The 17,330-nt window shown below is 36.0% G+C and overlaps 3 protein-coding genes and 1 long non-coding RNA gene across 5 annotated transcripts in view; 2 read left to right on the top strand and 2 right to left on the bottom strand.

Moving 5' to 3' along the window:
- LOC103512382 (glucose transporter type 1) overlaps positions 1-3,852 on the top strand; it is a 29,046-nt gene extending 25,194 nt beyond the window's left edge. The window contains exons 8-10 of the mRNA XM_026825866.1: positions 450-642; positions 1,082-1,294; positions 3,589-3,852. Of these exons, the coding sequence (XP_026681667.1) occupies positions 450-642; positions 1,082-1,294; positions 3,589-3,837 (655 nt within the window). The 3' untranslated portion in view covers positions 3,838-3,852. The remainder of the gene's footprint in view (positions 1-449; positions 643-1,081; positions 1,295-3,588) is intronic.
- A 2,912-nt stretch (positions 3,853-6,764) lies between these two features.
- On the top strand, positions 6,765-10,998 carry LOC113468746. Its single transcript, XR_003392390.1, has 3 exons — positions 6,765-6,809; positions 7,828-9,139; positions 9,229-10,998. It is a non-coding gene; the product is annotated as an uncharacterized LOC113468746 (long non-coding RNA).
- A 3,383-nt stretch (positions 10,999-14,381) lies between these two features.
- Positions 14,382-17,330, bottom strand: part of LOC103512374 — a 28,316-nt gene continuing 25,367 nt past the window's right edge. Inside the window, exon 4 of the transcript XR_003392389.1 lies at positions 14,382-14,867. The gene's annotated coding sequence lies outside the window, so the exon portion shown is untranslated. The remainder of the gene's footprint in view (positions 14,868-17,330) is intronic.
- Positions 14,951-17,286, bottom strand: LOC103512376. Of its 2 annotated transcripts, none has more exons than XM_017445387.2 (3): positions 16,931-17,079; positions 16,317-16,518; positions 14,951-15,441 (listed from the first exon to the last, which is right to left on the bottom strand). In XM_017445387.2, the coding sequence occupies exons 2-3, from the start codon at positions 16,509-16,511 to the stop codon at positions 15,307-15,309; spliced, it is 330 nt and encodes a 109-aa protein (XP_017300876.1). In that variant the 5' UTR covers positions 16,512-16,518; positions 16,931-17,079; the 3' UTR covers positions 14,951-15,306. The 2 variants fall into 2 exon arrangements, with proteins under 2 accessions (XP_017300876.1, XP_017300877.1); XM_017445388.2 differs by lacking the exon at positions 16,931-17,079 and adding an exon at positions 17,129-17,286 and having other exon boundaries at positions 15,267-15,441.

Raw genomic sequence — 17,330 nt, 5'->3', positions numbered from 1 at the left:
GGAAAAAGTAAGTAGTATAATTGTCCTCGGAAAAAGTAAGTTTGTATACTTCAGCAATTCAGCACATGTACTTCAAAACCATCTCAATCGAAGGTCAATATAAGGCAACATGCAGCTTGCTTTAAAGATTTCGCCCTATAATCTAAATCCTCTTTCGGGATGAGCTATTCATTTCTGACGAAAGTCACAACTTTGAGTGTCGGGGTTGTGTTTTTGTAGGTTGACTAGATCACTAGGAAGCTATTCGCTATGAAAACTCATTTTTTGGTCTCGCTGGTATACTCCCTGTTTAAAGTCCCCCAGCCAGACTAAGCTGGTATACTCCCTGTTTAAAGTCCCCCAGCCAGACTAAGCTGGTCTGCTCCCTGTTTAACGTCTCCCAGCCAGACAATTCTACAATATTCTACATAATTATATTTTCTAATGTCCATTTTCTTTTTACTTCTTTTCCCAGCTCTAAGGAAGTTGCGAGCTTCTACTCAGATTGAAGTGGACATCGAAGAGATGCGAGTAGAACAGATAGCCCAACAATCCGAGTCGAAGATTTCCATGTCGGAGCTTCTGTGTTCGTCCACCCTGAGGAAACCCCTCATCATCGGCATCGTGATGCAACTCTCCCAACAATTCTCAGGAATAAACGCTGTAAGTACGAAATAACGTAACTAGCCCAACAAATTTCGCCTGTCCAATATGGCCCAACAGTTCTCAGGAATAAACGCTGTAAGTACAAAATAACGTAACTAGCCCAACAAATTTCGCCTGTCCAATATAAGATGGCCCAACAATGCTCAGGAATAACCGCTGTAAGTACAACACACCCCAAACAGCCCAACAGTTATCTTCTGTCAGTATAATTCTCCCCATATGAATATATTATATAACATGTCCAACAATTCTCCCCTTGTAAATACATATACCATTGCCCAACAATATTATCCCTTTTAAATATAGCACAGCCTAACAATTCTCCCCATATGAATATAACATAGCCCAACAATTCCCTGAGCTACTGGGGTTGATTATTATTCTAGATTTCTTAGTGTCTACATCTCTATCGTTTTTTTTTTCTTCTTTTTTTCAGGTGTTCTATTACTCTACCGCGCTGTTTGAAAGCTCGGGTCTGTCTGAAAAGACTGCCAAGTTTACGACCATCGGCATAGGAGCCGTTATGGTGACCATGACGATTATATCTATTCCTCTCATGGATCGCATGGGACGTAGGACGCTCCATTTGTACGGACTGGGCGGCATGTTTATCTTCTCCATCTTTATAACCATCTCCTTACTTATCAAGGTAAGATTTCTTAGTTCTTCCCTCTTAGTTTACTTCCCTTTTAGAAGTTACAATAGTAACTTGGGAGGAGAAGTATGTATGTAATGTTCTTCGACAAAAAAAAATAAATAAAAAAAACTCACGTTTTCGAGTTGAAGTACATATCACCCCAGAGTCGTCTCGCGAATTCCTGAGTGTTCAGGGTGGGTGAGGTCTGAGCGTAGAGAGAAGCGAACGAGTGTAGCGTGAAACACATAGCGTACTGGGTCGACGCGAAACATACGTTACCCAGGATTGGGGACAAATATTTGTAGTCCTCTTCTCCGGAGTATAAACTGAAATAGAGAGACAGAACCATACTTAGTTACTTTGGAACTTGGGGGGAAAAGGATGTTTGTAATGTTTTTCGAAAAAAAAAAAAAAAAAAAAAATGTATGTTACGTGACCTATTATTTTGAAATAGAGATTAAAATAAATATATATAAAAAAAGATATTGTAGAGCTCTTGACGTTTGCGCCACTTCTGATGCATTACATTGAAATGGGGGTCTTTCCTGACGAAATGCCTGTTTGCGGAGTCCAGTATGTACCCCATACTTCTGCTACAAGTTCATTTCCCCCAAAGTTTCCACTTAAACTTCAGCGGAATAAAACTTTCCGGGCTCAAATGGTCTTGGGAAATCGAAGAATTTTTCGCCTCTGTGCTGGGAATTTTGGGTGCCCTCAGCCTCGTGAGGACTATGCAGTAAATCTAGCTTAAATGAGCTGCGACCACAGATGGTGTCATCAATTTAAACGGACTTATTCAAAAATGTATATTGGGACAAAAATATATTATAGTGGACAAAAATTGGCACTTAATCGATAATGTCATATACACGAAAATTTTGAAGAAGTTCCTAGATTTATGAAAAATGAATAGGTAGATTTGTCAAATAAGTGTACAAAAACTGACATTTGAAAAGTGTCCCCCCCTCTAAAATCCCATGTTTTAATATTACATCTCTCTGTGTATCTGTTATCATCTCATTTTGGATCAAGGTAAAATAATGGATATAGTTTTTCTTCTATCTTTCCAATTTTCACAGGTATTAAATACTTTTCAAGTATGAAATGTAGCTTAGATTTAGCTCAATTATCTGCCAAAGTGGGGGTAATTGCTATACATATTTGCTACTGCCCTCTAATGTTCAGTTAGCCCATAACAAAATCTTCATTGGCACTTTGCTTAGTATGTATAGGGAAATTATCTTAAGATAATGTTAGGTTCCTACAGGAGGTTAAGGAGGTCTGGTGTTAAGATTTAGTTCTGTAAGCTAGTGCACGGGCCCTGCCTTATTATTCTTTGCTGATTTTATCCTGATATTATTTAATGTAGAATTATTTATTAATTTTTGATTAGTTCATTTTATTTTATTGTTCATTGCTATCCCTTCATTTTTACATGTCAAATTTCCCCCTCCCCCATCTGATTTCTCATGTTTAATTTTAATCCCCCTTTTTTACAGTATACATGTTGTTTTTCTGTTCGTTTGTTATGATTTTGCTTATTTTCTGCCCTCCCCCGGGTGTAGGCAAACTTTGGTGTTTCCCCATGGCAAGATGGAATAGTACGTCACGGGAGTTTTGAGTTTTTATCTTTATTTTATTCTCCCTTGCATGTTACATTCTAAGTCTGATTCCCACTATCCGTTCAGGTCACGCTCCAGTCACAGTACGTTCAATGAACGGTCAAATATTTTACTGGCGATTAGATGGGAGTGAGCACACTGTGACTTGAAACAGCAGATGTTAATAAATGCGAATACCCTTTTAATCAGCAGTAATAACTGGATTACACGAGGCCAGTAGATGGTCCAGTTGTTGACCTCGTCTAAACTCTACTAACTAACGTCCAGTAACATTCCAGTCCAGTTGTACAAAATGCAGTTCTGTACAACTATTTAAAATACTGCAAATCCAATTGAGCTAAATCCCCTTTAGGTTTGAATAGCCCATCCCTAAAGGAGATTTAGCTAAAAAGTTGGCTGGAGTGTGCCCTACACTTCAGTGGGAATAAACATTCCAGTCCAGTTGTACAAAATGTACTTCTGTACAACTACTAAAAATACTGCAAATCCAATTGAGCTAAATCCCCTTTAGGTTTGAATAGCCCATCCCTAAAGGAGATTTAGCTAAAAACTTGGCTGGAGTGTGCCCTACACTTCAGTGGGAATCTGACTTCAGTCTCCTTCCACATCATTTTCCACCGTGACGTTCATTCCACTAGCCTCCATGGGCGAAACACCCCAGAACTTCTCTACGTCCCTGATCAGGAGTTTTTCGGCTTTGTGCAGGAAATGATCGACTGGATGTCCTACCTCTCGGTCATCTCGATTCTCGGCTTCGTGGTCTTCTTCGCCGTGGGTCCGGGTTCGATCCCCTGGATGATCACCGCGGAGTTGTTCTCGCAAGGTCCACGGCCGGCAGCCATGTCCATCGCCGTGCTGGTCAACTGGATTGCCAACTTTGTCGTTGGCCTGGGCTTCCCTACGCTCAATGTGAGTAGAAACCTTTCACAATGAACTTTTTACCCTACCTTTTTGTTTTGCGGAATCGTTTTATTATTTGTAAACTTTACCCATGAAATATATAAGACCTTGTTCAGGCTGTGGGAGTAGACTTTTCAGTCTCATTCTGGCAGGAATTGCGCGGGTAGCCTTCCCTTGCTTGTAGTCTCTTATAAGCTCCGCCCCCTATATTTAGTCCCCCTTCCCTTGCTTGTAGCCTCTTGTAAGCCCCACCCCTATATTTAGTCCCCCTTCCCTTGCTTGTAGCCTCTTATAAGCTCCGCCCCCTTATTTAGTCCCTCTTCCCTTGCTTGTAGTCTCTTGTAAGCTCTACCCCCTTATTTAGTTTTCCTTCCCTTGCTTGTAGTCTTCTGTAAGCTCCGCCCATTTATTTAGTCCCCTCCCATCACTTCACAGTAGCTTTATGAGATCCACTTTCCTTCTTTTCTCTCTTTTTTCTTCTCCACTTCTTAGCTTCCTTACCGTGCTTTGTAGTGTGTTGTTAGTTCTTCCTTTTCGTCGTAAGATTTCTAGATCTTTTGGATATGAAGTAGACCTTTTGGATATGTAGCACTTTTAAATTGCTTTGTACGTACTATTTATTTGTAAGTTCACTGCGTAGTTGTGTACATTTAGTCCATACTAATTTATTTGTCAGCTATTCTTGTTAATTGTAAACTTTACCCATGAAATATATAAGACCTTGTTCAGGCTGTGGGAGTAGACTTTTCAGTCTCATTCTGGCAGGAATTGCGCGGGTAATCTTGTAAGCTCCGCCCATTTATTTAGTCCCCTCCCATCACTTCACAGTAGCTTTATGAGATCCACTTTCCTTCTTTTCTCTCTTTTTACTTTTTTCTTCTCCACTTCTTAGCTTCCTTACCGTGCTTTGTGGTGTGTTGTTAGTTCTTCCTTTTCGTCGTAAAATTTCTAGATCTTTTGGATATGTAGTAGACCTTTTGAATAATTATGTAGCACTTTTAAATTGCTTTGTACGTACTATTTATTTGTTAGTTCACTGCGTAGTTGTGTACATTTAGTCCATACCAATTTATTAGTCAGCTATTCTTGTTAATTTTTACTTTCTATTATTTCACTAAGCAATGTACCTACCTATGTATGTAGTTCACAAAATCTGTAATTTATGTGCAGTTTTTTTCGTAATTTTGTGTCTACTTTTTCATTAAAAACATTCGTTGTGTGCCCTAAATGACCCACTCTGTAAATCTTTCTTTAAATATTTTTTTAAACACTTTTTTTTTCAATACTTCTTTTGGTATTTTACCCCCTGTAGTATAGGCACCTACCTTCCTACCTAGCTGGTTGCCTCCAAGTTACCTTTAACTAAAACCATTCCTAGCTTTGTACTTTTTGAAATAAATTCACTTCTTTTACAATCACAAGAAAACGCTGAAAATACAGATTCACCTTCGTAGATTCGTATAAGCTTAACCCATCTTTTGGGGCAGTTGCCCCCCCACACCTAAGCTTCAGAGTGGGCTTTTTGTGTATGGCTGTAGATTCACCTTAGTACGATTTTTTAATAATCAGATCAAATCTTAAAAGGTTTATGACATCATTTTCTTTCCAGATTCACCTTCGTAGATTCGTATAAGCTTAACCCATCTTTTGGGGCAGTTGCCCCCCCCCCCCACCTAAGCTTCAGAGTGGGCTTTTTGTGTAAGAAGCTGTAGATTCACCTTAGTACGATTTTTTTAATAATCAGATCAAATCTTAAAAGGTTTATGACATCATTTTCTTTCCATTTTTTTTTTAGTGCAATCGAGTCCTTACGTGCGCAGAGCTGCCCACAGGCAAAGGAATATTCCGCGAAGACATTCGGCCTATGCAAGTTTCGCATCAAATATTTAAATCAAAAATAGTTTAAAAAACTACCTCGTTTAGAAAAAAAAAGCTCTAAAAATATCCTAGACAAGGTTCGTATTTTATTTTTCTATGTGCACAAACCGTTCCACCTTTAGTAGAATCGCTGTGCAACAAGATCAAAGCTTTAATAGGCACTCATGTATTTTTAAAATCGAAATTTCGAAGTTCGTCCCCGCGAAATTTTGGAAAAAAGCTTTTTTAAATTGTATTTCGTTCACATTTTTGTCCAACTAAAATAATAAATTAATAAAAAGGCTTCTAGTAAAGGCTTTCCTATATTTCTAGCGCTAAAGATGATGAAGATTGTGGGAACATCTTTAAACTCAAGCTTTTCTTAGTTGGCATTCAAATTTTCTTAACTGTCTCGTTTTTCTCATATAAAACAATATCTGAATTTTCTCCCAAAGGTAAGTAAGTAGACTAATATGATATACAGTTAATACCTTTAGTAGACGCCCAGATAATTATTAAAATTGTAACCTTTTGTAAATTTGTATTTTACTATTATTATTTTGTACCATATTTTATTTATTTGTACTAGTTAGTTTTAATGTAGTGTTTGCTTCTTTGGTGTTTACAACCTTTTCTTATTAATGCCTTCTTTTAATACCTCGATCCCCAATTTATTCAATGTTTTCCCCCCATTTCTAGACTCCATGAATGCCCAAATTTTTGGGTGTTACCCGCCAAGTGTTTGATTTCGGGGTGCACTAAGTCTTGTGAGAAACATAAAATCGAGTTGCCATTTTAAGTGGAAAACTAATCACTCTAATCAGAAGTGATACCCTGGCAAAATCACATTTCTGGAAGCCTTGACACTAAAAAGGATTTTTTTCCCTTCTACTAATACTTCTTTATATCTATATAGGGTAGGATAAAAAAACCCTTTGAAGTGATAGGATATGATTAAAAACAAAAGAAAAAAATTCGCCCAAATTTCAGACTGATAATTTCCAAACCATTTTCACGCTTACCAGTTCGAGTTTGGAAGAAAGTAGACTTTATGGGTAAGTGCTACAATACTGTCTAGTACTAACTGATAATTTCCAAACCATTTTCACGCTTACCAGTTCGAGTTTGGAAGAAAGTAGACTTTATGGGTAAGTGCTACAATACTGTCTAGTCTCTTCATTTTACCTTTGTTTGTCTCGTTATTTTCCTTACCTAAACTTGAATATCTCTGTACATATTTTGTATAATTTCAATAATTTTTGTGTGTTGTACAGTAAACCTTTTGTATGTTTTGAAATTTTAGTTCCTTTTCCCCCACTTTCAATTTGCATGCACCCATGGCTTTACAATAAAACAGTTCAGGTCTCAATTACGTACTTTGTTAAATTTTCTCCTGCTTTTTGCCTAAACCTTTTGTATGTTTTGAAATTTTAGTTCCTTTTCCCCCACTTTCAATTTGCATGCACCCATGGCTTTACAATAAAACAGTTCAGATCTCAATTACGTACTTTGTTAAATTTTCTCCTGCTTTTTGCCAAGTGTGTCTCTAATATTTTTATTTTTTACTTATTAGCTTTGGTTTCAGTCCCTCCCTACTACGAGTATGTATGTTTTTCAGGTTGCTTAATAATCATTTTATTATTTTACTAACCCTTTTTACCCAATGCTTTGGAAAGGTTTTTATGGCAATTTGAATTGATTAGGATTTTTTTTTTGTTTTGGTTTGAGGTTTGGTTTCACTTTCACTGATTTTATTTTCGATCTAAATTGTTAAGAAATCCCACCTGGTCATTTTAGGTATATTTTTCTCATGTCTTACAATCATTTCCTCGTAAAGCTTCACTTTTCAGCACCTTAGGGTCTTAAACCCCTCAGTGTTTGATTTCGGGGTGCACTAAGTCTTGCGAGAAACATAAAATCGAGTTGCCATTTTAAGTGGAAAACTAATCATTCTAATCAGAAGTGATACCCTGGCAAAATCACATTTCTGGAAGCCTTGACAGTAAAAAGGATTTTTTTCCCCTTCTACTAATACTTCTTTATATCTATAGGGTAGGATAAAAAAAACCCCCTTTGAAGTGATAGGATATGATTAAAAACAAAAAAAAAATTGCCCAAATTTCAGTAAAATTATTGACGGTCTGCCTCGTTTGGTCCATTTTTCAGCTGTGAGTGAATCTTCCCCCTACTCCGAACAACCTCTGAGGCCCCCGCCCCCTCTGCCACCTCCCAGGTTTCAATCCAACAGTGCAGTCTGACCAAAGCACTCGGCCTTGAAACCTAGTCCACGCTCGAGTAGAATTGAAATACCATCTAGTAGAATTGAAATGTCATCTTCTAAAATGAAAATGTCTCTAAAAATTGAAATACCATCTTTTGGCATTGAAGTTCCATCTAGTAGAAGTGAAATGTTTTTAAAGATTGAAATGCCATCTAATAGAATTGAACTACCATCTTTTGGAATAGAAATAACATTTTCTAGAGTTGAAATATTTTTTAAATTTGAAATGTCATTTTTTAGAATTGGAATGTCAATTTCTATGGTTGAAATATTCTTTAAATTTGAAATGCCATTTTCTAAAATTGAAATGTCAAGAAGAAAAAAGAAATTCTGTGGTACAAATCCAGGAATGAAAAATAAATTGAGAATTCCAAGATGTAAAAGTACATGTCATGGTATAATGCAAACACAAAGTTCATGTCGTGAAGCTAAGCCAAGGACATCTGCCTTTTTCTCCAATCTTCTAAATTTTAGACATAAATTTATTATTGAAGTAGTTAATTATTTTAAATTATTTTTAATTTACCGGAGTAAAATTCTGTTTACTCATCATAATATAAAATTATTTATCATTAGATAGTGATCTTACATAAAATATTTTGTATTTCCTTTTTATTTAAAAAAAAAAAATCTATTGTACATTTTTTTTCCAATCTGATAAAACATTTAACGAAAATAAACTCTCGATAGGACTAGACAAAAAACTTTTTATTTCTGTAACAAAAGAGATTTTAATTTATGGATAGGACTTGTACGACCAGAAAAATAAATGAACGATGTTTGGTCAATATAAAATTATAAACCCCCGAGTCTACCCAAAGATTGTCGGGACTTGGTTTGGTTCTGAGCGAAATTAATGAGTGGGGTGAAAGCAGTTTTTTCGATCCAGTTTTCAGAATAATATGCTTTCAGGTAACGGCTCGTAACTCGTAACTTTTTTATCCTAATCAAAACAAATTCTAACTGCTGAAAATGAGCAATCCGGTTTTATTTTGCGTCTTCCCAGAATTTCGCCTGATGTATGTATCACCTTGCATGCGACGTATTTTCTGTCCAAAATTGAAATCTCACCTTTTTACTCTTAGTTAATTTTTGTTGAAAATAAAACAGTAAACAGTATTATTTCACGTCATTACTAAGGAGCAAATTTTGATCGTATTCTAAGACGTACGTATGTTCTTCTGGTTAAAGATCGAGGTGTAAACCCCATAGGTCACGTCATTACTAAGGAGCAAATTTTGATCGTATTCTAAGACGTACGTATGTTCTTCTGGTTAAAGATCGAGGTGTAAACCCCATAGGCAACGTTTGGGCAGACGAAACTTGTAACAAAACCTGAAACCTATCATCAAAACACAGATACTCAAACACAAAAACGTCCCAAAAAATATATTTTCAATGTAGTCTTAAATAAAAAATTTGCTCAGTTAAAAAACTATAGGTGACTAACAAATAAATTTAATTTATTATTGTACTTTGATATACTTTTTATTTTCTTTCTTATTTTGACTATCCTAAGTTTTGAATTTTGTCGATTCGAACTTGAGCTAGGATGGCAGACTTGGCATTCCATTGACCCGGGAAAAGAGACCAAGTTCACCGACAGAGTTTTGACTCTTTAAGCTCTTGACGTTCGCCATTTCGCGCGTCTCCCGGCATAGTTTGCTTTACATCTTAGTGAATCGAATTCCAAATCTCGTTGTTTAAATTAATTTATCAGTATTACGAATACAAAATTCATACAATTAGGTGGTAGTAGTACTTCTTTTGTTTACTCTTTAAGAATTTTTACAAACCTTACATACAATGAAAAAAAAGTTAGCAATAAGTTGGCCATTGATGACTACTAATAAGTGTTCAGAAAAAATAACATGTACATATATTAATGATAGGAAAACTAGTATTTCAATACCCTACAGTTAATGTGCTCACACCGTTAAGATTAAATTCTTTGTTCTAAAGTCAGTTCGCTGGTGTACTAATGTTTCCACCCTATGAAAAAATATCCAAGTCGAAAAGTTCTGAACACTTGTTCTTACGTCTTGTCAAGTTAGCCAATCGTCTAAAAAACAACTCTTATATATTTTATAAATATATATTTAAATTAAATAATAAATTATTTAAAGTCACTGCCAAATAAAAGGTTCTTTACTCAAATTATGTTAAATGTTATTACATTTGTGTACTCTATTCTACGATTACCGTACATTTGATCCACTAAAAAAAGTAACCTCTTTTTACTCAGATTAATTGCGTCGTTTTTTCTTGACGACTGTTCCTTCTTGATGTATCCTTTGGGATCCAAAACATAGGGAGTGCTCGTTTTCAAATCGAGCATATAAAATTTTCCTGTTCTTGTTTTGTTCTTTAAAAATAAAACAAATTACTGAACTCTATTAAATGTAAAAAAAAGTGTGGACAAAAATTGAGAACACTTTTTCTCATGGATATTCTTGTTTCTGATTGCCAACTAGGTACCTATAACACCCAAGACAGCCTTATGGTGAAAGGCACTTTGGGCTTTACGGTCCAAAAGTGGACCCACAAGTCAACATGAGACAGACGTGGCCCCTGTTCTAGAAAGAAGCTCTACCTTTACCTTTCGGGCTTTCGCACTTCAAAAAAGTTCTGACGTAACATTAAAAAATAATAATAATAATAATAATAGAAAGTAAAAAATGTATAATGTATACCTAACTATTACAATGCTTAGTGTGGAGTGCAAAGTGTTGCTTTCAGGAACATCGGCCCCAAGTGGTCCAATCCGTAAATAAAGTATGAAGGTACCTACCTAGAAAATTGGTTCAGAATTCTCAAACACCATGGCCAACGGACAGTGTTAAAATATTCATGTTTTTATTTTAGAACAAAACTACAAGTGTCTTTCAATTTTAGAACTATTCACCTAAGCATAACCGGCTTTCTTCCTTCTACCTTCCCTCTTTTTCCTCAATCCTCGACCATGGTTGTATTTTATTATCAATCTTTTCAATTTCATTTTGAAATTTTACTATCGAAATAAATCAAATGGATGACTGTTGTTTTTTTTATTATTATTATTATTATTATTTTTATTAATAATAATAATAATAAAAAAAAACATTGACAGAGATTTCGAACAACAGAGGTCTTATCGTATCGAAAGCAAAGAGAGAACGAAGACAGGACAGGAAAAGGCCAGCCGTCCCGAGAACAAACCTTATCTGTTTAAAATTAAGTTCGCCCTGGGCGGAAACCGAATCCGCGCGCTTACAAGGCAGACGCGCTATCCTCCAAATTACTAGGCTGGCTGTTTTTATCCGTACGGTGTCACCAAGAGGAAATAATTTCACTTTATTACTTTTTTTAACACCGGGACGCTTTTGTCATGATATCATGATTGCCATGATTCATGACAGTCTTGACCTAACGTGATTTATGAGCTTGGCGGCAAATTTAACACAGGCAGTACCTACATTGGCAAATAACCTTATCTATTGTTCCGTTTCTGATATACCTACCTACCTACCTACCGAACTACATATGTACCTACTACCTAACGACCTATGTATCTCAGTTGCAAATAATATGACGAATGCCGTCCTCTGTTTCACTGTGTACTATTTCCACAAAAATACCTAGGGTTATGCAACATTTCGACCGTAGAGAATCCTATGAGAAAATCGTCCCACCCGTAATGTCCAGTGATTTCTTCGAGTAAGATTCTAACCCATAAATTTTGTCTTGGCTTAGGCACTTGGTCTACATATATTCTGTAATCATGACCTCTTTCTAGACCTTGCCTTGTTGAAAATGGCCCAGCAAGCTTAACTCGCTTGATAAAAATCATTCCTAGCCAGCCTAGTTAGCTTGGTTGGTGGCGCGTCTGCCTTGTAAGCGCTAGGCCGCGGGTTCGATTCCCGCCCGGGGCGGATTTTATCCTGATGGGATAATGTTCGTTCTCGGAACGACTGGCTTTATTCCTATCCTGTCTTCTTCTCTCTTCGATTTCGGGACGATAAGACCCTAGCAGTTACAGTTCCCTCTGTCAAACCTCTTTTTTTTTTAAAGTTTGATTCTAAAATATGATTAATTTGGTCTCCTCTCATTTTTCCTTTGAATAGTTTCTCACAATTCTTACTCCAAGAAGAAGAAAGTTATTTCGAGTCTTATTTTCATTGTCTAGTTAGAGGGCAAGGAAAGGTGGAGATGGTCAGAATGCTTTGGTCGCTATTCTTTTAGGAATTACCGTGAAAGGAAAGACCAGTGGTTGGGTGAAAGAGCTCTTCCAGGAAAACTGTACCACTCGAAAGAAAGCCAGAAAAAAAAAATCTATTCTGTTGTCATCAGACTGCAGGAGTAAAGTAACTTTTCTGGACCATAAAAAGCAAACGCTTTAGGAAATATGTAGAAATTGAGTAAAAAGTCTTAGTCTTGGTTCGATCCCCGGCGATATGAATCTATTTTGACCTCTCCAATCCTTTGGATGTCCAGCCCTCTATCCAGACAAACGACTTTCGTCACCCACTTTACATCCAAATGGGGGTCTCTGACGAAATTTCCGTGTGCAGAGTCCAGTATGTAGGACTATTGCACCCCTTTGGTAATCTAGGTGAAATCTTTGGTAATCTAGGTGAAACCCATAGGTAATCTAGGTGAAAATTTACTCTCTCCACATTCAATATTGTTAACCATGTAGATAAGGGTCTCCACTTTATTTCTATTCTTTAACTCGTACATAAATACGTTCTCAATTCACTTTATGTTCCCCCTCCCCCCCGTTTCATTTTCATGTCAGAAATCAGAAGTGAAAGTTGTATGGTGTGTGTGAAAAGATTTTTTCGTCAGCCTCTCAATCAGCCCTAACTAGGGTGATTGCTTTGGCCTGACATTTGGTTTTGGCTACAAAATTTACGAGTGGATGTCCTTCGCACTCAACCTTTGCTATTTCTTTAGCAAGGACGGAACGGGCAGCCCTCATGGTGACAGAGGAACGCCCACTACCTGCCTCTTGTAAGCTCCGCCCCCATATTTAGTCCCCCTTCCCTTGGCTTGTAGTCTCTTGTAAGCTCCGCCCCCTTATTTAGTTCCCCTTCCCTTGCTTGTAGTCTCTTATAAGCTCCGCCCCCTTATTTAGTCCCCCTTCCCTTGCTTGAAAAAGAAAAAAAAAATCTGACATGAAGGGGGAAAAATACCTCCTTGAACGACGACTCTTACTAAGACGATGCTATTTTGACGAGACTTGAAAGTCTTGAAACTTGTGTATCCAAGTGGGTGAACAACAACTATCATACTGGCGTAACACTCCGGAGGTCTGGGTTCAATTCCCAGCAGTGATTGGAAAATGAATATCGGTTTTATCGAAAGCATTCTCCGGATCTTTCGAAGAAATAAATTTTAGTAATTATGTACGTGTGTATACGAGTAGATATAGATTTATATATTCTGGAATTTTTCAAATATATGAATGAAATAACAAAATTGGTATACTTACTTATCTCATTTTAACATTCCAAAAGTCCGTCCATTAACATTAAAAATGAAATAACAAAATTGGTATACTTACTTATCTCATTTTAACATTCCAAAAGTCCGTCCATTAACATTAAAGGGCGCACTCCAGACTTTTTGCTTTCTTCGTCAGAGAAACAATATTTTGCTCAATATGTTTTCACCTTTCCATGAATTCCAGAATGATTTTTATGTTTATTTATTTTCTTCTTTTTTTTTAATATTTATTTTGTGTTGTCTTTTCTTTATTTATTTTCAATTAAAGGAAACAATATTTTCTTTGAATTATAATGCCTGTTTTGTTCTTCATATGTTTCTTTCTTCTTTGTATTCGTTTTTAGAAATAAGAGGACCCAAGAATAAAATCAATGGAAACCAAACCTCAAAATCAAGAATAGCACAAAATATTTATTTTTTAGGAAACTCGAATTTTATTTTTACGTAACGCGGATATGAACCCTTTTTACTTTTTAATATTCACGTAAGTCGGATATGACATCTTGCAAACTTTACACAACTAGTATGCATATTTAACGATTTACCCAAGTAAGAAACCGCGAGAAATATTGTGATTTGTTTGCAACTTTACACAACTAGTATGCATATTTAACGATTTACCCAAGTAGGAAACCGCGAAAAATATTGGGGTACCGTTTCTTGGAAAAATGTTATTTGTTTCAACACTGTGAAACAGGTACCATTCCAACCTCACAGACATGGAAAGCAAGCACTGCTAATGGTGCATAATCAACTACCCACAAGATAAATAATTTTCTCCTTCAGTAGTAAAAACCTCACACCTAAGCAGTTGTACAAAATAAATCTAAGAACCAGAAAGTTCCTTGCTGATTTACATACAACTTTCCCTGGTTTTGTAATTTCGTTTAATAAAATTAAAAAATTGTAATTAATAAAGTCTATAAAAAAAGAGAAAAAAGAAAAGAAAGAATTTCATATAAAATATAAGACACCAATTTGTTTTTATTTTTTCTGTTGTATTTTGAAGGTCTAGGTACTATTGTACAATTTTTCCTCCTGTTCAAGTTAATTGGGAATGGTTGGGAAAATGTGGTCCTAAGGAGAAAAGGACAATCTCATCTAAAGCTGTGGTTCTATTTGATGAAATTCCTGCCCTTATGTCACATCTCACGTCACACTGGCATAAAACACTGACAGTCTCTGAGCATTGAGTAGGTATGCTCAGATATTGGCACTTTAAAATGGACCTGTACAACCAGGTCCACAATACCTACAAAACTGGTTCTGAAGACACAAATAATCCCTACTTAAATTAAGGGGGAAGATGACCTAACAGTCAAATATTTCATTAATTCCAACATTTGTAACACTCTTAGTTTAGATTTTAAAAACAACTTTATTAATAATTAACTACAGTTACATTGGTAAATGTATTATTATTTTTATAATGCTTTACCATTGTAATCAAACTTTGGGAAAATGTGGTCCTAAGGAGAAAAGGACAATCTCATCTAAAGCTGTGGTTCTATTTGATGAAATTCCTGCCCTTATGTCACATCACACTGGCATAAAACACTGACAGTCTCTGAGTATTGAGTACCTAGGTATGCTCAGATATTGGCACTTTTAAATGGACCTGTACAACCAGGTCCACAATACCTACAAAACTGGTTCTGAAGACACAAATAATTCCTAAATTAAGGGGGAAGATGACCTAACAGTCAAATGTTTCATTAATTCCAACATTTGTAACACTCCTAGTTTAGATTTTAAAACAACTTCATTAATTAACTACAGTTACATTGGTAAATGTATTATTATTTTTTTAATGCTTTACCATTGTAATCAAACCTTCTTGTGGAAATTCCATAAAATATCTATACACTTGCCTGGACCTACCAATGTGTTCCAAAGAATGTACCACCATATGAGTTCAATGCAGGAGGTTCCATGTATTCTTTGCCTTTGGGTCTCTCACCTGCCTTAATTTGTTTCTGCCGTTCTCTCTGCATCACTTGAATCCTTTTAATCTGGAAAAAAAAGCAGGGAAACATTTGGGAATCAAATTAAATTAAAAGCTCTGCAATTGGAAAAAAACTCAATCTTCAAATTATAGTGGTCTTGTCTGTCAAATTGAAAGTGTGGATCACACTGTCTCATATACAAAGTTAACTGCTAATGCTAAGAAGCACAAATATTGTTTCTGGATGTCCAAGTAGTTTTTAAACACTAAAAGCTCTGCAATTGGAAAAAAACTCAATCTTCAAATTATAGTGGTCTTGTCTGTCAAATTGAAAGTGTGGATCACACTGTCTCATGTGTCTCATATAAAAAGTTAACTGCTAATGCTAAGAAGCACAAATATTGTTTCTGGATGTCCAAGTAGTTTTTAAGATAAATAATTATTTTCTCCTTCAGTAGTAAAAACCTCACACCTAAGCAGTTGTACAAAGACTAACTTTAAGCTCTTGACGTTCGCCATTTCGCGCGTCTCCCGGCATAGTTTGCTTTACATCTTAGTGAATCGAATTCCAAATCTCGTTGTTAAAATTAATTTATCAGTATTACGAATACAAAATTCATACAATTAGGTGGTAGCAGTACTTCTTTTGTTTACTCTTTAAGAATTTTTACAAACCTTACATACAATGAAAAAAAAAGTTAGCAATAAGTTGGCCATTGATGACTACTAATAAGTGTTCAGAAAAAATGACATGTACATATATTAATGATAGGAAAAATAGTATTTCAATACCCTACAGTTAATGTGCTCACACCGTTTGATGAGAATACCCGGCAGGAAGCAGGTCAGTAAATGGGGTTCTAATCACTGGAGGGGGCATGATTTATCTGAAATTATTGACATGTACTCAAAGACTATGAATCTCCTTACAATAATACTTACCTGTTTTTCAAAACTGTTACACTCATACAGATCATTTTTATAATCTAGACATTTTTCTTCCGACAACTTGGCACCATAGGCTTCTGAACACTGCAGGAATCTGTCTTCAAATTTCATACATCGTCCATAAAACTGATGAGAATACCCGGCAGGAAGCAGGTCAGTAAATGGGGTTCTAATCACTGGAGGGGGCATGATTTATCTGAAATTATTGACATGTACAATTAATTACAATTTTCAAATTATATACAAATCTTGGTGTTAAGTTAGGGTGTGTAAAAGCTCTAAGAAGGAGGGCAGGATAGGAGAAAGCCAGCCGTTCTGAGAACAAACATTAGGTATCCCATCAGGATTAAATCTGCCCCGGGCGGGAGTCAAACCTGCAGCCTAGTGCTTACAAGGCAGATGCACTACCAACTAAGCTAACTAGGCTGGCAGGATTGTTCTTGAATGGCTGGGATTAACCTATTCTGTCTTCATTCTCTCTTTGCTTTTGGGAACTAGAAACCCGTGTTTTATTCTATTGTAATGTTAGGTACATTGTTCTCTAATGGCAAAGGTTGTTTTTCAATTCTGAACCGTCAGTGTACAGAATAATACTAGGACAATCTTACCCGATATTAGAACTTGTAAGCTATTCAGCTATCAATAAAGGCCACAAAAGGACTAATTTTGTTTAGGAAAAAGAAAAAAACTGCTAGTAGTACTGTAGTAGTAGTTCTTCAAAAACTTGGGATTCTTGGGAAGTTGAAAGTCGAAAAATGAAAAATTTGCTGTTTTGATTTTTTCGATACTGATAAGGCCAATCTTACCCGATATTAGAACTTGTAAGCTATTCAGCTATCAATAAAGGCCACAAAAGGACTAATTTTGTTTAGGAAAAAGAAAAAAAAACTGCTAGTAGTAAGTAGTAGTTCTTCAAAATGAAAAACTTGGGATGCTTGGGAAGTTGAAAGTCGAAAAATGAAAAAGCTGTTTTGATTTTTTCGATACTGATAAGGCTAGAAGTTTAAG

This window comes from Diaphorina citri, unplaced genomic scaffold (assembly GCF_000475195.1).
Source record: "Diaphorina citri unplaced genomic scaffold, Diaci psyllid genome assembly version 1.1 scaffold832, whole genome shotgun sequence".
In the NCBI taxonomy this organism is placed as follows: Eukaryota; Metazoa; Arthropoda; class Insecta; order Hemiptera; family Psyllidae; genus Diaphorina; species Diaphorina citri.
Note: the sequence above shows the minus strand (reverse complement) of the source record. Positions and strands in the feature narration are given on the sequence as shown.

Excerpts from the sequence above, each read along its gene's own strand:
- LOC103512376 (XM_017445388.2), bottom strand. The coding sequence starts at position 16,511 with ATGCCCCCTCCAGTGATTAGAACCCCATTTACTGACCTGCTTCCTGCC. Across the intron at positions 15,442-16,316 it reads GTAACAGTTTTGAAAAACAG|ATTAAAAGGATTCAAGTGAT; the intron begins GTAAGTATTATT and ends TTTTTTTTCCAG.